Source organism: Zingiber officinale, chromosome 6B (genome assembly GCF_018446385.1).
Source record: "Zingiber officinale cultivar Zhangliang chromosome 6B, Zo_v1.1, whole genome shotgun sequence".
In the NCBI taxonomy this organism is placed as follows: domain Eukaryota; kingdom Viridiplantae; phylum Streptophyta; class Magnoliopsida; order Zingiberales; family Zingiberaceae; genus Zingiber; species Zingiber officinale.
The window spans coordinates 10019187-10042544 of NC_055996.1; the positions used below are offsets into that span (position 1 = coordinate 10019187).

The following is a 23358-nucleotide window of genomic DNA, read 5'->3' on the forward strand; positions in this document are numbered from 1 at the left end:
AAAAAAACACACACACAATGTGCAACATAAAGTGGGCCCTTTAGTTCCTGTTAACAATCCCTCCATCTAACTTGTTAATATAATTCTCTTTGGTCCTCTTGGCTGCTCAGTTCTTGGCGGTAGAGAAGCATCGTGCTGATATGAGCAGTTTGCCCCATGCCGACACCCTTTCGGCGTGTTGAAGAAGGCGCGTGGCCTAGGGATCCTAGGTCATACTTCTCTTAGACGACTGGGCCATAATTTACTAGTTAACAACATTCCCAGCCACCATAACAACAGCATCTGGCTTCTCACCGTCATGTTCATATATTTTCTTAATGATATTTATTATTTTAAAATTAGTTATAAAAGAACACTAATTAAAAATGGTTAGTTTCCTTTTTTTTTTTAAAAAAAAAAATCAGAATAGGCACATAGCTTATAAATGCCATTATATTATAGCTATAAACGTATTAATCAACTTATTTAACTTTTATATATAATCTAATTAAACTTTCCCTTCCTACTCCCCGAGGACTTGGTTTCTTCACTCTCCGTAGCATCAACTTCTTTTTTTCCTATCCACACCCCAACAACATAGTTTCTTTGCTCTTCGTAGTACCAACTTATTTCTTTCCTAGCATGAGAGAATTTATGATTAGATCATAACTAGTGAGCGTCTCTACATGTGTAATTATAAAAATATTAGAATATTTTCTAGTCAATGAATTGATATATCGAGACATCATCAATTCTATGAGACTAGCACGGGTTAATGTTTGATGTTCCGTGGAGACCTTCTTTTATAGGCATGCTCCGGACGCCCGGATCTCTTCTGGGTGCCTAGACCGGACATCTGCCGTCCAATCAACACTCGCCTAGATGTCAGGATAATTTTTGCTTCCGGGCATTCGGACCGATTCTGAGAGCCCGGATCCCTTCTGGGCGCCCAGATTACTTCCGAGCACCCGGACCATCTTTCTCCAGAAAGTCCTTCTCCTGCAAGAAAGTGTTAGTCTAAGGCAAAATAAAGGCTAAACTATCCTGCAAAACAGAAGTTAGCACAATTATAGTAAAAAAGTAGTAATTAGATTCCGTCTCACTGAGACCGGAATCTAGTCACGATCTCAACTTAGATTCCCAAAATGGTTCTAAGTTGGATCGACGCCTACTGTTCCCTCAAACGGGAAACGCGTTCTCACCAAGAGGCGCCCGGACAAAAAAAAACTATTCAAATGCGGTGTGGCGCATCCCGTTGTGACAGGGATAAAAGTTTATCACCCTTCAGGTGTCTGGAACCCTTACAGGTGCCCAACCAGGATTATAAATACAACCGTAGTCCCAGAAGGTCGGAGCAATACTTGTAATTGATTTCTCTTTAGTTATTTTCTGTAATTGAGTGCTTCAATTGCTATAAGAGGTTTCTCCGCCTGAAGGAGATTGTTTAGTGAGCTTCAACTTCCTTGGATTAGCAATCCCCTGATTACAAACCAAGTAATCCTTTTGTGTCTCTTTTTTTTCAGTATCTTATTCTTTTGTATGCATGTTTGAGAAGGGATTTTGTTTATTTTTATTGTGCAGGCTATTCACCCCCTCTAGCCAGTCACCAAGGGACCAACATTATATAGCTCAACAAGAATATTTTATAATTGAAGGCAAAGACACAAAGGTATACAAATTGAGAAAGACACTTTATGGGTTAAAATAGTTAGACAACATAATATGTTGCCAGAGATATTGGAAAATTAGCTAAATTTAAAATACACTGAATCAAATTCAACTTATCTGTTGAGATGACCTGAGCTGATAATCTCAGGTCGCAAATAGGGGTTGGTTTTCTGCCAAGTGCTTAACATAAACTGCACAATGGTCGAGTGGCAGATCGAGTTGAGAGGCTGAGTGGCAAATCGGGCTAAGAGGCCGAGCGGCAAACTGGGCTGAGAGGCCGCGACAAACTGGATTGAGAGGCCGAGCGGGTAGCTAGGCCGATCGAAGAGTCTGATCAAGTTGAGAGGCCGAGCGGCAGACCAGGCTGGGAGGCCTAGCGGTAGACCGGGCTGGGAGGCCAAACAGGTAATTAGGCCAACTGGGAGAGTCCGATTGGGTAGAGCGGCCTCACAATATAAGACATGGCAACTTGGCGATAGAGCGACCAGTTAGGCAGTGAAGCCGAGCAAGTAGAGCGGTTGATCAGGTAAAGTAGAGCAGCCAACCAGATGGTTTAGTCGAGCGGGTTGAGAAGCTGAGCAATCTGAGAGGTCGAGCGAGTATTCGGTCGATTGGGCAAAATCGAGTGGTCGAGCGAGCGTGCGACTGCACGAGCGAAGCAGGCAAGTGACCGGTCAGGCAGAGAAGTCGAGCGGCCGACCGAGTGAGCGAGCGGTCGGTCGGGCAGAGAGGCCGAGTGGGCGAATAGACAGAGGTCTGCGATGGTCGCACTTTCCTCGAAACATATTCACTCCACCTCCGGTTGTTCTTCGAGGTTTACTTGGGTCGTCTGTTTTACATGATACAACGGCTAACCATGATTTCCATCAAGCACTGGTAGTCATGACAAACTGAGTGGTACTCAACTACTATCACGGGCACTCTGCCGAGCTAGAGTTGCACGACAGAGAAGGAGGGGAACGAAAGCGGAGAGCTACTGCTTATTTTCTGTGTGTGTTGCTCAAGACCATGATCTCCCTTTATATAGGAGTACCATCCCTTTCCAGCATTGAATGACGAATAATGACCATTCAGTACCCAAGGATTAATGATAGCCGACGACCATCAATCTATTCGAGAGGTTACGAAAACAATAGTTAATGCTTCTGTTATCTTCTTGAGCAGCAAAAAGAATCCACATGGCAAAATATTGGTTGTTCCACTTGGCCAAATTTTGCCCTGACCGGTCCGGTATTCGGCATGCACAGGTCATGCTCGCACAGAGTCAACATGGTTTAGTGCAGTCCGAGTCATGGATGCACCCCCTTGCGCACCCACGCATGAGAGAGAGTCTCTCCCCATGTATTTGTTCACATTATCAATACATGTGAATCAATATAAACCAACCAATATGCCTTGAAACATCCAATGTGGGACTAAAGTCCCATTCACAATAGAGCTTCATCCTCTTCTACCTCTTCTCTATTCACATATATCCAACAACAACAAAAATTCCACGAGCATGATATAGCTAGATTGATAGATATTTTCGACAACATGGTTTCATCATGGTTTCATTAGAAGTGAAAATGAAATCATTCTTTATGTGAAGAAATAAGATAAGGTAAAGATGATTATATTATTGTTTATTTTTATGTCGATGATATAATATATATAAGCTCTTCTGATTCTTTATTGGATGATTTTAAATCTAATAAAATGAAGAAATTAAAGATGTCAGACATAAGAATATTGCATTATTTTCTTAGTTGTGAAGTGGAGCAAGGAGTTGATGAGATTTTTTTCTCATAAAGAAAATATGCAATTGATCTTCTTAAAATGTTCAACTTATTTAATTATAATCTAGCTACTACGCCCATGAATATAAATGATAAATTGCAACTAGAAAATGGTTTATAGAAAACTAATGCAAATATATACTTCAGAAGCTTAGTTGGAGGTTTAATTTATTTAATTAATACTAGAACAAATATTGCTCTATCCGTTGGTGCAATTTTCATATTTATGCAAAATCCTATGAAGCACTATATTGGAGTAACTAAAAAGATTTTACGCTATGTGATTGGAACTGTGGATTATGAAATTTGGTATACTAGAGTTTCAAAGTTGATCTTTGCAGATTTATTGATAGTGACCGGGCAAGTTCAATAGATGATTGAAAAAGTACCTCCACTAGTGTTTTCAATCTTGGATCAGAAGCAATTTTATGGAGTTCAAAGAAGCAAGGTACTACAAACTTATCCTCTTCATAAGCATAATACATAGAAATAATTTTAACAACATGTCAAGCAGTTTAAGTTAAAAGAGTACTTGTATATTTTCACCAACAACAAGAAGATGCAACTAATGTTTTGTGATAATAAGACAACAATCGCAATGACAAAACATCCAAATTTCTAGAAGAACTAAGCATATTGATATTCGTCTATATTTTATTTGAGACTTATTTGCAAATAATAAAATTATGTTGGAGCACTGCAGCGCACGTGAACAAGTGACAGATATCTTGACAAAGTCACTTTCAATAGAAAATTTTCTTTATTTTAGATCATGTCTTGGTGTTTATAATTTTGAAACAAGGAGGAGTGTTGGTAGATGATTCAAATTTAATAATTGAGTTAGTAGTAGTATTGATAGTTGGTGGTTAAAGAAAATATTTATGCTCAATGATTTTGCACTAGTTAAGTTAGTGGTATGTTTGAATTATGTAAGTAGCTTATAAATAGACTATATGTTTTATGAATGAATGAATTGAAATTGAAAATTATTGTGTTTATAAATAGGGCTACTTGTCTCTTATCGATCTCTTATCATCCTCCCTTTTTCCCTAACAAATCATGCTTCCTTGCTCATTGCTATTCATTATTGCTGTGGATGCAGTAGAAGCAGCTGCGACAACATCAGTGTCTGTGCTGCCTAAAATCCTAGCAGCAGCTGTATCACCTTGAGTCGTGGTTAGGGCAGACTGCAAAGCGTCACCATGGGAGTGTTCTGTATCTAAGGTATGATATGGAATATCATATTGTTGTATGTTCTGAGCACTTGTTCGTTGGAATTGGCCGAATGAGGATCCAGTTTCTAATTGTTCCGATGGATCTTCATCTTCAACAGCAGTTAGGGATGATTAGTGTTTGGGAGTCATCGCAAAATGAATCTTGCACCTCGGATGAAACTGAAGGACTGTGTTATGTTTGGACTCAGCTGACAAATTGAGGTTGGTAAAAGGTATTAAAATCACATTCAACAATAAGCTAGCTAACTTTGGCGGTACAGAAGTTGAACACGGAGAGATTGCTTCAAGCACTCTCATTTGTCTTTGATTCTGCATAGTAATTTCCTCATTTTCTGCTCCAGCAACTACTAACCATTTTGTGAAACTAATTTTAAAATTTATGTTCATGTTGTGTTGTTGTATCACTGCACATTTGCGTTCAGCATTTGGTTAAATGATTACAATAATTATGGATATAGATTTGATAATAAAATTGGATGAAAATGAGAATGAGAATGAAATTTACTTAGTTATATGGTTTTAATTATTCATATAAATTTAGAAATCATTCTCAAATTATCATTTTCAGACTCACAGTTCAAATATTATCTTTTACTATTATTCCATTCTTTTATTCCCAAATTTATCAACCAAACACCTCCTTAAATCAATTAATAGTATGCGTGCTAACCAGGAGTCCCCCCACCAAATCCACCCCTGAAACCATGTCATCATGTAGTTATGAACACAACCATACTATTACTCTGTGTTATGAAAGATAAACATGCTTTAGATACATGGACCATGAGATTGATTTCACTTTTGTCTAGGCACTTCGATTGCTAAGTTGCTTCTATTAATTAATCACGTCAACTATTACAACCAAGCCCAATACCTTGTAACAAATCTAGCCTATCGTCGAGGCTATAGTATCGCGATAAGATATTCAGATTGTTATCCAGATATCTATAATTTGAACTCCAACTATGATGTATTTACAAAAAAAAAAAATTCTCCAAATAGAGGGCATAATCAAATAATACTGAGCTTTTGAGCCGTCGCATGCACTTTTCGATTTATCTTAATGGTCAGTGGAAAATTTTCATGGAACCGGACTGGTCACTCCTAGGGATAGTCAATGAGACTAACTGGAATTATCATTTTTTTTAACGGTTCAAACCCTAGCTATGACGTATTTATAGGAATTTTTTCTCCAAATGAGAGGTACAACCAAAAGATGTCAGGTTTCTGAGCTAGCAGCCACGTATACTTTCCGATTTATTTTAATAGTTAGTGGAAAATTTTTATAGGATCAGATCGATCACCCTAAGTATAATCAATAATAAATTTAATTAGGATTATTATTATTTTTTTCATAGTAACAAATGTAGCCAATTGGGATTTTGACTGTACAATGTTTTTTTTTTTTTTTTTTTGCCTTGCCTGCACTCCCAAATATATATTTATGTTCAGCTCCCATGTCATGCGGGAATTGAGATATGTTGAATTGGTAATCTTGCAATTAAATCTTAGTAAAATTAGCACTGAAGTCGGTTAAAATGACAACTATTTATACTTTAAAGTTATCAATCAAAAGCTTAAGTTGAGCGAAACAAATATATTGGTGCATTGATCAAGAGGAGTACTTGTTGATGCTGGGCAGAGAGTGTCAAAGGGCTCCTTACTCTTGTTATACTATATTTAACCAATGCATTTAAGGAAAGATTCAACAATCTTAAAGCCTAAGAGAGTGTGAAAGGCCTCCTTACTCTTGTTATACTATATTTAACCAATGCATTTAAGGAAAGATTCAACCATCTCAAAGCCTAAGAGAGTGTGAAAGGCCTCCTTACTCTTGTTATACTATATTTAACCAATGCATTTAAGGAAAGATTCGACAATCTTAAAGCCTAAGAGAGATGCCCCGTTCCTCTTTTTATATTATATTTAACCAATGCATTTAAGGAAAAATTCGACAATCTTAAAGCATAAGAGAGATGCTCCGTTCCTCTTTTTATATTATACTTAACCAATGCATTTAAGGAAATATTTAACAATCTTATATCATATTTAACCAATGCATTTAAGGAAAGATTCAATAACTAATCTTGTTATATTATATTTGGCGGCCGGTTCCGATGATTACGGATATATAAGAGAGAAGTAGAGAGTCCGATCATTCAACCACCAAACCAAAGCCAGAGGATCAGTCTCCGTTTTCCTTCGTTCGCTCACGCCGCCATGCCGATCTCCTCGTCCAAAACGCTGGACGACTGGCGGGAGGTCTCCCGGGCGTCCGGCGAATCGGACGTCTTCCACGTCATCCGACAAGCCATCCGCGACGCTGCCTCCAATCACCCACATGGCAACTCCGGCAGAGAGGTGAAGGAGAAGGAAGATGATGGCCGTGACAACGCCGTCAAATCAATTGAGGAGGAGGAGGAGGGGGAGAAGTCTGGCCGTGGCAACCCCGCCAAGAGCGTCGGAGCTTCATTGGCTGAACGGACGACTCCTCCCTCCTCAGAACACAAACCACCACGAGTCGCTGTCTCTGTTTTTGAAGAAAAAACAGAGAAGAAAGAAACCTGGAAGATTGTGTCGGTCTCAAAAAATGGCAAGATCCGCCTTAGAAGAGTGCTCCATGATCACGATCAGGAAGGGCCGCTTCGATCTAATCCGTTAGCGGCAACAAAGCGCAATCTCAGCGAAGGCTACTACCACCCGTTTGAGCCGAGACCGAAGAAGTTCTGCAGAAGACCTCTCCAGTTCAGGATCTCCGGAGCTCGCGCCGCATGCTAATTTCTTTTCTTTTGCTTTTCTTTAGAACATCCTACACTATGTTTATCTTTGTGCATTTGTCTGTTGTAAACAATATAATTTCATTCAATGCCAGATTTTATTATTGTTGTTGTATCTTTATTAGTTTTTCCTTAAAACATCGTACACTTCGTATGCTTCGTCAACAGTGTCATAGTGCTGAAATTGCTTTACGCAATTTTGATAAAAATAAATAAATTGTTTTGATGTTAATTAAAATTACTCAGTGCCGTCACAATCGTTTTCGATGCCCAGCCAAAAATTATTTAGATTTTTAATATTGATTTTAAAAAATTAAATTTTATATGAAATTTATTTTTTCTAAGATGCAAAATTACTAATTTAATTTTATATTAAGTTTGATAATATATATATATATATATTTTAACCTTGGTATATATTTTTTCGAATTAATTAATCTAAAAATTTCTAGAGGACATTATAGTTGGGATTTGAAGTTAAAATGCCTGATTAACTATTTAATGGACCGAACAGCTACACTGTAGTAATTTTTTATAAGTTTTTCATGAAAAACTAATTTAATTTTTTTATAAGATTTAGTAAGTGTTGTTTTTAATTATAGATTTATTATTTTTTTAAAAAAATAATTTTGAAAAAAAATTTAAATGATCATGTTGTATTTAATTTTTATTTTTAAGATACAAATGTTTCTTTCAAAAAATTATCATGAAATAATTTTAACTTTTTAATAAAAAAAATTATCTTTTCAAAAATATTTTGACACGGAAAAAAAACTGATAAAGAAGAGAAGTACAAGACTAGACGAAAATGAAAAATGATGTGAAACACGAGATTACTGATATCTGTGAGGGCTCATGTTTTTTTTTTCGGAGAGATCAATACGGTAAAAGAAAAGACGATTAAATTTTAAAAATTAAGATATATAATTTTAAAAAATCAACAATAAATCTAACTAAAATAATTTAAAATTAAAACTGAATTTTTAAAAAATAAATAAATATAAATAATATAAAAATTAAATGTCTCCAATAAAAGTTGGTAGTCTCCGGCACTCAAAATACTTTAACATTAGTCAAATTAGTCTAGCATTAATTCAAATTATTTAATATAATTTAATTACAAATAAATTTATTTTAATAAAAAAAGCTATATTAAGACTAGAATAAGATTTTTGAATGAATAATAAATAGAGTACCATTTTTCTATTTTTATTATGAAATTTATTTTTGATAATAACAGAAAATGAAAGACATCTTTTAGTTTTTTTTTTAACTGAGAAAACTATTATTGATTCAATCAAAATGATAAAAAATTTAGTGATTGTTTTTCATTTTTTTAATTTAAATTTTAAATATTTCCCCATTTTGGCGTGGTAGATATGCGGTTGGTGGGAGAGGCGGTAGGTAGGTTTTCTTCCGTTCAATAAATCCCCAGTTCATATCTCCGATCCGATCCGATTCAGAGCGACCGCGAGGAGCGATCGATCGAGCGATGGCTTCCTCGGATTCCTTCGTCGGGTTAAAGCGCGCCGATGGCGTTTGCGGCATCGGCCTCCGACAAGTCTCCGGCCTCCGCCGTCCTTTCTCCTCCTCCGCCGCCACCCAAATTTCCATTCGCCGCCGGAGTTACCTCACTCACAAGAGACTCGGTGAGTCCTTTCAACCTTCCTCCGCTTCTCTAACGTCACTTGGAGAAAAAAATGCGACCTTGCGCTCTCCGATCGCGCGATTCTTCCCTTTCTAGATGGAAAAGGTAGAGGAAGCCTTCCAAATAGATTAAAATTCAAAGAGCGTACAAATATAGGGGAGCAATTGAGATTTGTTCTCTCCTTTTCTGAAACTCAATAGTGAATTGCAGTAGATTTCTCCTTTTTTTCATTTTAATAAAAGGTGAAATTGGTAGGTGTAGCATGTGGATAGAGTGGCCTTGACCCTTCATTATCCAAGCTGAAACTGTATGTAAATTTGCATGTTAGCTTGCATATTATAGATAAGAACATGCAGGAGATGCAATACCATGATAGTTTAGTACAACTAATAGTATAGGTGTATTTGAAAATAAACATAAAACTAGGCTGTTGACTGTCATGTGGCTAAGTTTTTGCCCACGAATAAGTCAAGGATGAACTCATTGCTTGGCAGTAGGACCTTCATATTCATATTGGTCGCTAATCTCATTGGGGAATATTTCTCCAAAAATCATTTCTGTTTTTATGCCTGATTATCTATCTTTTATTAGAATTCACACATTTTGCATTGCAACTTCATCGTTGTTTTTACTACAATGTAATTCTTTTCCACTTTTTGATTTTTTTTTCCTATTTACATTAGTATAACATTCTGTTCTACATTTTATAATTACTTATACTGATTAGACATATTTAACCTGTATTATCCAAATCCTTATGATGCATATTTTGGTTATATATTACATAATCTTAGAAGATTTCTTGTTTCCCATTATTAAAATGGGCTACTATGTGCACGTTTGTATGCATGATTTGCTTATGTTTGAATTTTCCATATCCTGAGAATCAGAGGTACGAGCTGGCGGAGATAAATTTGGAAAGCACTTTGAAGTTTCAACCTATGGCGAATCTCATGGAGGAGGTGTTGGTTGCGTTATTAGTGGATGCCCCCCAAGGATTCCTCTCTCTGAGGAGGATTTGCAATTTGAACTTGATAGAAGGTTTTTGCTTCATACGCATCCAATCTATTCATTAATTCATTTGTGTGGATATTTGATTTAGTCTTAACATTTATGGTTTATTCTGTAGGAGACCAGGTCAAAGCAGGATAACCACTCCGAGAAAAGAAACTGATACTTGTCGTATTCTCTCAGGAATATATGATGGTAGGGCACATTTTCTGTTGTTCCATATCTGTTTCATATTTACTGTCATATAGCATATCCTTCCTCTCAATAGTGATCTTGTTTGTTGATGCAAACTTTTGTTGCAGGAATGACAACTGGGACTTCAATTTGTATATCTGTCCCAAATACAGATCAAAGAGGACATGTGAGTACCATATAGTCTCTATTAACAACGAAACTATGACAAATGCCTAAATTTTCAATATATTTATTTCTTGATGAGCCTTCTAATGTGCTATGAGTTTATTACACGTGTTAAATGTTAATTTTCTGATGGTCTAGCCATGTTGATGCTAACTTCTGCCCTTTTGCAGGATTATAGTGAAATGTCATTAGCATATAGGCCTTCTCATGCGGATGCAACATATGACTTCAAATATGGTTTGAGAGCGATACAGGTTTCTGATAGTCCCTTTTATTTCCATCATGTATCATCTTAGAGTGAAGTTTATTATTATTTTTCACATCATAATCATGAAAATATTATCCAAAAATTCATGTTGTTGTTTTGTCCTTGTGGAATTACAGGGAGGTGGCAGATCATCAGCAAGAGAGACTATTGGTAGGGTTGCTGCAGGAGCTATTGCAAAGAAGATTCTTAAGATGTATGCAGGAACTGAGGTGGGTTTATTCATTGTTTTATTTTGACAATGTTGTAATATAAATTTCTGATATGGTGTTTTGTGTTTCCATTAGATAACCATAAATACACTCATAATTCCTCTGGCCCAAAAAGGAATTACTCTCACAATCCTCTAATGCCTTGCTTATTGAACTTGATATCGAATTGGAGATGCACGTTATAACTATCCTGTCTATGCATGACTGTTGACTAATTTTTGGTTTAAAAGTTCCAATGTAGAGCCTTTTCTTTAATTTTTTAAAAATATTTTAGCAACAGAGTCACATAGGTTGTCTTATCTTTTGTGTCGTCGTTGTCTGTCACATAGTTCCTCTGTTATTCAGCATATAGCAATATTCAAATAATCGAATATTCGTGCTTCAATTTAGTTAATTTAAGTTAACTAGAATCTTTGAGTTTCATTTAGTGTGCCATTGGCCTTGGCTGTTTATCTGTTTAACTCCGAATCTTCTATATCTTTCCAGATTTTGGCATATGTTTCTCAAGTTCATAAAGTTGTGCTTCCTGAAGGTGTTGTTGATCATGAGACAGTGACCCTTGATCAAGTCTGTGATTACTCAATTATTCTAATTAATTTTCCATTTTCTTATGGACAATTGATCTTATTATGCTCATAACTTACCAGATTGAGAGTAACATCGTCAGATGTCCGGATCCAGATTATGCTCAAAAGATGATTGAAGCCATCGATGAAGTTCGAGTTAAGGGAGACTCTGTTGGAGGCATAGTGACATGCATTGCTCGAAATGTTCCACGAGTAATTATTTCACTTTGTTCAGATTCTTTGCTATTATTTATATAGATTCTTCTCCAAAATGGTTTATAACAGCCTGCATTGAGTGGACCATATGAAAAACTACTTTTTACTGAATGTTTTCAATTGCATTTCTTCCATTGTCTCAGGGGCTTGGATGTCCAGTCTTTGATAAATTGGAAGCTGATTTGGCAAAAGCTATGTTGTCTCTCCCTGCAACGAAGGGATTTGAAATTGGCAGTGGTTTTGCGGGTCAGTATCTGTTAACCTGGAGTAGTGTAGCTGAGGTTCTTCGTATATTATGTAAATTGTTCAGAATATTCATTATAATCTACATTTTTCTTTCTGTAATTGTCATCGAACTGTGTTTAGGAACTTTCTTGACTGGAAGTGAGCATAATGATGAGTTCTTCATGGATGAGCATGGCAATATGCGGACACGAACAAACCGGTCTGGGGGTGTACAGGTTTATCCTTTAATCTTTGCTACTCATTTTATTCATATGAAAATTGCTATTAGAACAATTAAGGTTTAATGATAATGATTCCTCTGTACAGGGAGGAATATCAAATGGAGAAACCATTTACTTGAGAATAGCTTTTAAACCAACTTCTACTATTGCGGTAAGCTACATTACGTACCATATTTCCCTTTAACATCCATCAAACTAGAAGATGAATTCTTCCATGATGCTAACTGGGAAGAATGGCGAAACTAATATTTTCCATGCAGGAAGGGTTCAACAATTACTATTTATTAAATTTTGGCAAAAAACCTTTTTTCTATTACCATTTTGGATTCATAGTTGACTATTGAAATCCTCAACGCATGCCCAATTTTCTAATTTCCATATTATGTGTTTCTCAATTCTATCATGATCCTTATTGGCAATTATTCATCAAACAGAAAAAGCAGCAAACAGTGACAAGAGATCGACATGAAACTGAGCTTATCGCAAGAGGGCGCCATGACCCTTGTGTGGTGCCTCGAGGTTGGTCTCAGTTCTATCCCTTCTTTGTCTCTTTTTTGAAATAGAATTAACGCGGGTTAGAGATAATGAATTTATACTTAGATTTTGATATAGAAAAAAATTTGCTTTGGAAGAGACTGAGTTCTTAACATGCAAGTGTTTTTGAGATTTACTAAAGGAATTTTATCATGCATGGTTCTCATTTTTAAAATTTTTACCCTGAATGACATAAATATTCTAGCAAACCAAAGGTGTTGTTAATCTTTGGCTATCACATCTGAATATGATCTTCGATCTTACAGCGGTTCCAATGGTGGAAGCCATGGCGGCTTTGGTGCTGTTGGATCAACTGATGGCGCAAACATCACAATGCGGATTGTTTCCTGCCAATGCTGCTCTTCAGCAACAAATTGTTCAAGATCCAAATGGATCTCTGGTCACTCCATAGAAATTGAGTTCATTCCATTTCCTTCGATTTCCAGTTCAAAATGGTGGCAATAAATGTTGGTGCAACGATTGCAGATGTGTCCTCTACTGTTGTAGATGCAACAAGGCACTTGTATGATGCAAGTTCTATTAATATATTTTTAGTGTTACATCAAAGGCAGGAGAAGATGGGGATGCCGGGAAGGGTTGCGCCGGTGTCCACCATGAATTCATTCCCAGTCACGTACTCTGATGCATCGCTGATCAGGTAGCGGGTTGCCGAAGTCACAGCCGGGTTCACGGTGCCGAATGTCCTCAGAGGCATTGTCTTCTCTGCCACCTTCCGAGCCACTCCTTTTCGATCAACCGCTTAGTTATCTCTGACTTGAATATCGAATGTAATATGGCTCGATGATGAACATGCAATGCATGTGTGCATGCCCTAGGAGACAAAAAGACAGACCCTACTGCTTGGACAGTGGCACCTGAATAAATCGGACCAGCACATGAAAGCAATCACCACCAAATCTCTAGGGCACCAATTAATTTAGGGTTGCATGAATGCTAGTGATGATGATGTTGATTACGTTAAACAGTTGTAGAGCATAACACCACCTTGTGGTTTTCGATCATCGAGGGTATAGAGCATGTTCGGCAGCAAGATAAGACTAAGATGCCAATAGATTGTACAGAATGATTACTCTTTGAGGAACCATGTGTACGGTCTCTAGTTAGGGAGTGATAAATTTATTATAATGACATAGAGATCAATTTGAATGGATACATATTCTTAGAAAAAAATTCCTTACACCCTCTAGTCATCCTATGATTTATCTCACTTGACATAATCTACGATAAATTGTAAGGGACGTCTGAGATAAATATAATATAGGATCGTAAAGTCGCTAGAGGAGTGTGAATAGTATTCGTTGAAAATCATGAGTTAAAATGAGTTACACAATGGAAAAGGGAAACAAAATGACAACGCTAACAATGCCGAATTTTATTTGGTTCGGAGCCCGTGACGATTTCTACTCCAAGGTCCGTAATTATTGATCACTTTCGTTGGGTAATCACTATCATTTCATAAATAGATTACAAAGATTGAATATAAAAACTGAAAAATAAAACTTATTATCAACAAACAGAAAGAAAAATGAAGTCTCTCGTTTTTCGAACTTCGGAATAATCTTTCAGTGTCGTCGGAGCCTTTTTGGAGCAGCACTTGAATATGAAAGTTGTAGTCGATGTTGTTCTGAAGCTGCTGGTCGAAGTCTCTTATATAGACTCATTCCGAGCGTCTGGAACCTCTCCGAGCGCCTGGACCATGCTGACCTGGCTCGGCTAATTGACATGCTCCAACTCACCTCTTGAATAAGTTTTCTAGTCCGGGCGTCTGGACCAACTCCGGGTACCCGGACCGCCCTAGTGCCTGCGACACCTGCCCGAGCGAGCTGGTCCGGGCACCCGGACCGCCTCTGGGCACCCCAGAGTCCAGGTGTCCGGATCCCTTCCCAGCGCCCGGACTCCCTTTTTCCAACAGCTTCTTCCTTGCAAAAAGGGATAATCCAGGCAACAGAAAATATGTTTATCTTGGAAAATAGAGTTAACACAACATTGATAAAATAGGAATAGTAATTCTATCTTCCCAAGACCAGGATCTAGTCAAGGTCTCAGCTTAAGTTTCTCAAATAGACCTAAGCTAGACTGACGCCTACAGTTCCCTCAACTGAGAACACGTCCTCACTAAATATTTTCTCTAGTTGTTTACATTCATTTATCACTTGTAGTCGCTTGACTTACTTTTGACCCACCAGGTCCTTCCGCCAGTTGTTAGGTCTCGCGGACCCAACTGAATTTCGACCAATTATCAGGTTCCGTAGACTCAATCAGACTTTCCACCAAATATCGAGCCCCACAGACCTAGCTATGGGGTCCCGTGGGCCTACCTTGATTTCAACCTGGTATTAGATCCTTCAGACTAGTCAACTCATATACATTCAATAAAAAAATTAAATAAATAATACATCTAACTTTAATCTATTTATTATATATCAAAATCTAATTATTAGTGCAACCTACGTGCATCAACACTTAATATCATTTTAATAATCTAATTGAGTTCATAAAACGTGGAGAATTGCGTCCCTCTCATTGTACGTTAGGTCACTTGATTTTGATTGACTTGTTATTTTGATAGTGATTCTATTACCGAACATTGCACGAAATAAAAATGACAAAATAATAAATTGAATGCCTTGCGTGGACTCAATCAATTTAAACACAAGCTAACAAAAAAGATTGATTAAAGTGCTTGACTATTCGACAAAAAATTTAGTAAGAATATGTAAAATAAAACAAAAATCATAGATGTTGAGATGCAATTAAGCTCTTCTTAAGATCTTAATCATTCAAGAGATTCCTATTTCAACTTGATGGAGAAGCACAAGTGAAACTTCACCAGCCTACATATTTTTCTAATTTTTTTTTATTTTTTTTTAATTTTTACGAAAATCAAACTACAATAAAACTCTAAGAAAGGTCTACTGTATCCTAAACTTCATGTGAACACATGCTAAAGTGTCTTATGCCAGGCCATATTTAAGAATAATGAGTTCCATAATGTTAGAAATTGAATATTTAACAAAAAAGGATAGACATCTAACTAGTCAATTTATATCAATTGGAAACATATTTTGTCAAGTGTGTCAATTCGTGAAGGGCAATATCCTTTTCAACGTTGCTGCTTAGACATTGTTTAAGTGTCAAACTCTTTCGCTGGATTCTTCACTTCATCTCTTTTGCTGAGTAATTTGGATTAGACAAGCAATGAGACATGCGTTGAAGGATTGATGGCGTGGCTTTCTTTGTTTCCTGTTGAAAGAATTATGAAACAATGCGGTTGATTTGGGGAAGATACGGTTCACGGGTGACTCATGTTTAATGAAGGCCAATGTGATAGATATATCATGAAAAAAATTTATTAAAATTTTTCGTAATAAAATTTTATTGTGATTTTATATAATAGAATTCTTTATGATTTTTTATAACAGAATTTTGTTGAGATTTTTCATAATAAAATTCTATTACGATTTTACTAGGTATGAGTTTATGTATTATTTATAGGGATCATTGTAAACCTATTGTACAACAACAATCATAAGAATCATTAGATGTAATTCTTTTGCGTAGAGAGAATTCTAATAAACCTTTGGCCGTTTTTGTGGAGTAAGCACGTCGTCGAACCACGGTGGAGTAGGCAGGGTGATGAAGGTTAGCAAGGGAGCTCTGACGGTAATGAAAGGACAAAAGGTAGTAGGAAACATTATAAGTTGATAGGGACTACAGTTGTAAGTGAAGTCGTCTTGGTGGAGTCTGAATTAGACAATACTGTCTTGTGGCATATGCGGCTAGGGCATATGGGTGAACATGGATGCTAGAACTTCACAAGAGAAATTTGTTGAAAGGTGTCAAAACGTGCAAGCTTGAATTCTGTAAATTTTGTTTTCTTGGGAAACAAAGCAAAGTACAATTCAAGACGGCAACAAACAAGACAGAGAGGATTCTGAACTACGTATATACGGATCTCTCCGACCAGCCAGTATAGCATCACGTGAAGGGCACTTGTATTTTGTGAGTTTTACTGATGATTTCTCACGAAAGGTCTGAGTATACTTTATGCGTCACAAGTCGGAAACTTTTACAAAGTTTAAACTATGGAAAACTAAAGTGGAGAACCAGACCGGAAGAAAGATTAAATATCTTAGGTCAGACAATAAGACTGATTAGACAGATTCAAAGTTTCAGGAATTTGTGAGCAACATGGGATAATGAGATATTTTTCGGTTCGTAGGACACCTCAGCAAAACGGGGTAGTGGAAAGGTTGAATAGGACAATCATTGAGAAGACAAGATGTCTCAAGCTAAATGCAGGGCTTGCAAAGAATTTCTAGGCAGAAGTGGTTAACTTGACATGTTATCTCATTAATAGATCATCAAGGGTAGCATTAGAAGGCAAAGTATCAGAGGAAGTATGGACAGGGAATCAAGTAGATTGCTCTCACCTTCGAGTTTTTAGATGTCCAGCCTACGTGCACATATCTAGTGAGGAAAGATCAAAGTTGGATGCAAAGTCAAAGTCAGCATTGTATTTTTCTGGGGTATCAGAAAGGAGTTAAAGGTTTCAAGCTTTGGGATCCTAAGGAAAATAATGTGGTGATCAACAGAGATACGGTGTTTGACGAGAAAACTATGCTACAACATACTCAGGAAGAAAGAAAGGAAATACCACAAAGCAACATGGAGAAAGATGTTATGCAGGTGGAGCTAGAGACTCATGACTCCGATTATTCTAGCTCAGAGCACACGGAGCATCGCACTATAGCTGGTGGTAAAACGAGACGAGTTGTAAAACCATCCACCAAATATGGATTCGAAGACTTGGTATCTTATGCGCTTATCAGCGGAGACCATACATCTTTTCAGGAGGCGATACACATCTTTGAGAAGGACAGGTGGACGGGTGCTATGACAGAGGAGATGGAGTCGTTGCATAAGAACCAAATGTGGGATCTAGTGAAACTTCCTAAAAGAGAGAAAGCTATAAGGTGCAAGTGGATATTCAAGAAGAAAAAAAGCAATGTCAGAGGGAGAAGAAGTGAAGTTCAAGGATCGGTTGGTAGTAAAGGGATATTCACAGAGAAAGGGGAATGACTATGAAGAAATTTTCTCTCTACTGATAAGACATACGTCAATCAGAGTAGTGTTGGCTTTGGTGGCACATCACGATTTGCAACTAGAGCAACTAGATGTGAAGATGACATTTTTTCATGGAAATTTGTAGGAGTGGATTTTTATGTCACAACCTAAGGAATTTAGTTAGCCCAGACAAGAGCGGTTGGTTTACAAGTTGAAGAAATCGCTTTATGGATTGAAACAATCTCCTAGGCAATGGTACAAATATTTCAATTCATATATGATTCAAAAGGGATATAGGTGATGTGAGTATAACCATTGCATATGTAACGACCACCCTTCTTACTACTACTACTCTCTAAGGATGACCGTTACTTAACTACTAACTCTACTTAACCGGTATGATTAAAAATCACATGGAAACCCTACCGAAAAATTTCGGCAGAGTCTCCCCTGTACCGGTGACCAAATCAACAATACAAACAAACTATACTCAGTCACAGGCGGCTGGAACATATATTTTCACAACCAAAAGGAATAACATCACCACGCAGTTTAATGAAATCAAAGCATGCAAGTAATAAATAGCGGAAACAAAATAAAAACATACAGTTAACTAACAGCGGAAGACTAAATGACTCATCTAATACATTCTTAATACATTCTTAAACTAAGTCCCAAGGCTTCCATAGTCCTGGCATCACACATCCCTCGAACACCTCCTTGTCGCCTTCCTTTCTATATCTTTTCCTTTCCTGTATCTGCAGTAAGAGGAAGTGTAGTCTATAAGCAAAATTTACTTAGTAAGCGCTATCTAACTCACAAAAACTCGATGTGCATGTATATAAATAAAAACATGCTAAAACTGAATGCTAACATGTAAAGCTACTCATGCTCATAAATAGCAAATAACATTAAGCTAACTCATGCTCTTCTAATAGTAAAGAAACATACTGAAAGGCTAAACATGTAAGACAAGTCTATACTATCATGCTAGCATAAAGAATTTAACTTTCTGAATTCTAAACACTTTCTGATTCTTATTAAACTTACTTAAAAACTTATTCTTTTATTTCACTTATTTAAACTTATTCTTTAATACTTGTAAACTTTTGTAAACACATTGTTTTATTAGTTCAAAAGCTTATACTTATAATACTTCAAAATAATAATCAACTTCTTCTTGGGCCCAGGCGTAGTACCATCTTATGCGCGTTCCCTAATAGGTTGGGGTAGCGAGCCACCAATCCTAAAAGAGCAGACCTCGGTCTACCAGGGCCAAGACCTCGGAATTGGACACCTGGATTTGTTTAACGACAAGCTCTTGGATGTCGGGTACTAGCCTCTTCTTAAAAGTAAAATATTTATAATCTTAATTACTTCTTCTTTTAATGCCTTGGCATTTTAATAGGCACCTTGTGTGCCAAAATCCCTAAAGTCTTGACTTTTGGGATCTACTTAAGGCCTCGGCCTTTTCTTTCTTTTCTTAATCTTTCTTATACTTTTCTTAAACTCTTAAAAAGAACATAGGTATGCTACAGCAGAATTAAATCAAAGGAAAGAAAATCTGACTTCTATAAGCATGCTATATCAAAGGCAAATCAAAAGAAAGCATATCTAACTTCTTCAAACATGCTACAACAGGTTTAATACAAAGGAAAACAATTCTGAAAATCCTGAAATAAACAACATATATATAACTGCTCAGGTTGATCTAATAGCACAGGAAAACTAGTAAGTATACTCATGCATATCTCGTGGCAAAGGAAACTGATCATGCTCAACACATAGCAAACAAAACTAGGAATTAAATCAATACTGCTCATGCTATAATTAATAACAAATAAAAACTAAAGAAACTGCTCATGTATATCTAGTAGTAAAGAGAACTACACATGCTTAACTAACAACAAATAGGAAGGTCTAAACAACATGCTAGAATAAATCAAAAATCTGCAAAGCAAGCTCTGAAGCCAGTATAGGATTAATGGGCTGTTCGTGCCACTACATAGTACAAAAGGGTCTAAACAGATGCTAAATATATATATATATAGGGCTGTTCATGCCCACTAACTAGCACCAAAAACTATGACTGAAACTTAGCTAACTTGTTGAAGGAAAACTAAATTAACTAACCTGTTGCATGTGTAACAAAAGGAATAAAACTTGCAGAATTGAAACAAAAGGAATCAAGCTTGCTTAATTGCAACCTAAGAAAATCAACTTGCTTGCTATCAGAAGCCTAACTATTTGCCAAACCCAATGGAACCCCTTCTCATCTTCCCACAAGAACATCACGGCAGGAATCAAAGGAGGTGAATGCTGTGCTAAACAGATTTTTACAGCATAAATCCGAAATCTGTAGAAACCAAAACGTGGAAGCAAAACATGGAAGAGATCATCAGCAAGCAAAACCCTTCTCTTCCATGTTTATCTATTTCATTCGTTAAACTAGAACAGATCTAAACCATTCAAATCCCTTCTCTTCTTTCTTTAGGGTTCACGGCAGCAAGCAAAACCGAGAAGCTTCACGGCAAAATCGAACAAACAAGGAAACACCAAAACGAATCGAAATCCGGAACTATCCTACTGCAGGTGAGTAGCGACTTACCTTGCTGTTCTTGAGCTTACTACCGAAAGAAAAAGGCGGCTCTAGGGTTCCCGAGATACTTGAGTTCCCGGTTCCTCCTCGCCCCCACAAGCTCTCCTCGACGAGAAGATCACAATGGTGTAGAAGACTCTCGGCTTTGATCCTATGCTGGCTGCCGGAGACCAAAAACCCAGCTCCTTCGCTGTCGCCCGAGCAGAAACGCCGCACGCAGACGGAATCGGGAGGAGGGAAAAGAATTAGGTTTTGGTTACGGAAAATTAAGGCCTTAAGTTCCCCTCTCTTATAACCTCATATTCTGTTAACTTGTTAATAAATTTTCTTACCTTTTTTAAACAAAACATACGGTTGGATCACTTGGTCAGCCGGATTTTAACCAATTCTAAGGTCACGGCTTCGATTCCTTAGCCGCGCACTTTCTGTTTTGATTTATTTCCAATGTTCCTAACTATACCTTATATACATTTTATTCCATATATAATTAACAAAACCTTTGCAGACCAGCTGGTTGGTTGGGTTCGGTTAAGACACGGGCTAAGTCCGAGGTCTTGCGTTCAAAACCCGGCTGCAATATTTTCTTTTTCTTTTCTTTTTTTAAACTTCTTCCGTTTGGTAAAAATACCAAACGAACTCCAAAAATTACATAAAAATACTCTATAAATCCCTAAAAATCTCTAGAATTTTTATAAAGTATTTCTAAATATTTTTAAGAACTTTTAGAACTCCTAATGAGGAAAATTGGGTCGTTACAGCATATATTTGAAGAGCCTTGAAGATGAATCACTGGTTTTCTTACTACTATATATAGATGGCATGCTCATTGTTGCGAAAAAGATGAAAGAGGTTGACAAATTGAAGAGGCTACTGAGGAAAAAATTTAACATGAAAGATTTGAAAGATGCCAAGAAGAGTCTTGGGATGGAGATTCACAAGGATAGAGTTATAGGGAGATTATGGTTGTCTCAACGTAGCTATTGTTAGAGTGTATACTGAAAGCCTAAGCTTTTGTAAACATTTATTTTGAATAAAGAATCACATTTGGTCAAATTATCTACATTTGTTTGTAGTTGTTCAATTAATTTATATTGTAGATAACATAGTATGTGGTGTCACATACAGAAGATGATGTTATCAGTACCTTATAAATTATAAACAGCAGCTCACGACCAAAATGGAAAGGAACAAACCATTAGAAGGTCGTAGTGTAATTAGGAATTAGTTTATCTTAACTATATAATTACACTAGTACACTTAGAGTGTATTGAGTAGGACCATTTGAGGTCGTTTCTTTTATACTGACTTTATAAAGAAACAAAGACCTCAATTATTATGTAAGTGCGTGCTCTTAATCCTAATATAATAACAAGCACATATATTTGATATTTATTTCTTTAATTTATCAATGGGTGAGATTTAGTTCGATAAATCAATAAGCCCGATAAGTTGGGAAATGATATCACTTATAGTGTGTGTTGTTGATTATAGAAGGAAACTGTGTCCTAGTAATCTAGGTTGATAATGTCCCCAAGATGAGCTCATAAGGATTGTCATGTTAAACCCTGCAGGTGGACTTAGTCCGACATGACAATAAGGTTGAGTGGTACTATTCTTGGAAAAAGATATTAATTAAATGAGTTGTCAGTAACTCACTTAATTAGTGGACATTCGACATCTTAAACACAGGGAGACTAACACACTCATAATAAGAAGGAGCCCAAAAATGTAATTTGGGATTGGTGCGGTAGTTCAATAATAGTTCTCTAGTGGAATGAATTATTATTGATAAAATTAAGTTGTGTGTTCGAGGCAAACACGGGATGCTTAATTTTATCGGGAGACGAAAATCAATTTCTCCTCTCGGTCCCTATCGTAGCCTCTTATTTATAGAGTACTATACCCACCTATACCCACCTTCGTACCCATGATGTAGGGGCCGGCCAAGCTAGCTTGTGGTTCAAGCTAGGGCCGGCCAAGCCTTGGTTCATGGGTGGCCGACCCTAGCTTGAACCCAAGCTTAGGTGGCCGACCCCCATTAAATTTAAAAGAATTTTAATTTTAAAATTTTCTTATGTGGAAGATATAATTTATTGGAGAGAATTAAAATTAAAATATCTCTTCTACAAAAGATTAAGAAAAGAGATTAGATCTCTTTCCTTATTTGTAGATAGGAAAGATATTTTATTTTTTCTCTTTGTAAATTATTCACATGTTGAAAAATTAAAATTATAGAAATTTATTTTTATCAACCACGAAGGGATTTTTAAAGGAAATTTTATTTTTTTAAAAATTTCCGAAGACAAATAAGGAATTTTAATTGTTGATTGAAATTGCTTTGTTTGGTCTTGTTGATGTGGCCGGCCAAGACATGGAGTTTTAAGAAATTTTGTTTAATTTTTCTTAATTAATTCATGTCAAGGAAAGTTAAGGAAATTTTATTGTAATTAAATATCCTTATTTACCAAAGCTAAGGAATATAAAAGAGGGGGTTGGGGTGCCTTCATGAGACACAACTTCTATTATTCTCTCCCTCTTTTCCTTGGTGTTGTGGTCGGCCATCCTCTCTCCCTCTCTTCCTCTTTGTGGTGGCCGAAACTCTTCCATTGCTTGGAGCTTTTGTGGTGGTCGGATACTACTTGGAGAAGAAGAAGAAGAAGGAGAGAAAACTTGCATCCCTTGGAGCTTGGTTGGTGGAAAAAGTTCTTCATCCTTGGATTTTTGGTGCTTGGACGAAACTTGAAGGAAGAAGAAGAAGGTGCTAGGTGGTTCTCATCTTGGAAGATCGTTGCCCACACAACGTCCGAGGTTAGAAGAGGAATACAGTAGAAGATCAAGAGGTCTTTCTAAAAGGTATAACTAGTATTTTTCCTTTCCGCATCATACTAGTTATTTTTGGAAATAATACCAAATACAAGAGGCATACGATTCTAGTATTTCGAATTTGTTTTCGAT

The 23358-nt window shown here is 36.7% G+C and overlaps 1 protein-coding gene across 1 annotated transcript; it reads left to right on the plus strand.

Moving 5' to 3' along the window:
• Nucleotides 1–8811: 8811 nt before the first annotated feature.
• LOC121991927 (chorismate synthase 1, chloroplastic-like) lies at nucleotides 8812–13283 on the plus strand. Its single transcript, XM_042546010.1, has 13 exons — nucleotides 8812–9086; nucleotides 9976–10126; nucleotides 10215–10291; nucleotides 10399–10457; nucleotides 10627–10710; nucleotides 10841–10933; nucleotides 11420–11500; nucleotides 11581–11712; nucleotides 11859–11961; nucleotides 12082–12176; nucleotides 12268–12333; nucleotides 12617–12701; nucleotides 12983–13283. The coding sequence occupies exons 1-13, from the start codon at nucleotides 8930–8932 to the stop codon at nucleotides 13126–13128; spliced, it is 1329 nt and encodes a 442-aa protein (XP_042401944.1). The 5' UTR covers nucleotides 8812–8929; the 3' UTR covers nucleotides 13129–13283.
• The last annotated feature ends 10075 nt before the right edge of the window (nucleotides 13284–23358 follow it).

Excerpts from the sequence above, each read along its gene's own strand:
- LOC121991927 (XM_042546010.1), top strand. The coding sequence starts at position 8,930 with ATGGCTTCCTCGGATTCCTTCGTCGGGTTAAAGCGCGCCGATGGCGTT. Across the intron at positions 10,458-10,626 it reads ATACAGATCAAAGAGGACAT|GATTATAGTGAAATGTCATT; the intron begins GTGAGTACCATA and ends GCCCTTTTGCAG. Across the intron at positions 10,711-10,840 it reads ATGGTTTGAGAGCGATACAG|GGAGGTGGCAGATCATCAGC; the intron begins GTTTCTGATAGT and ends GTGGAATTACAG.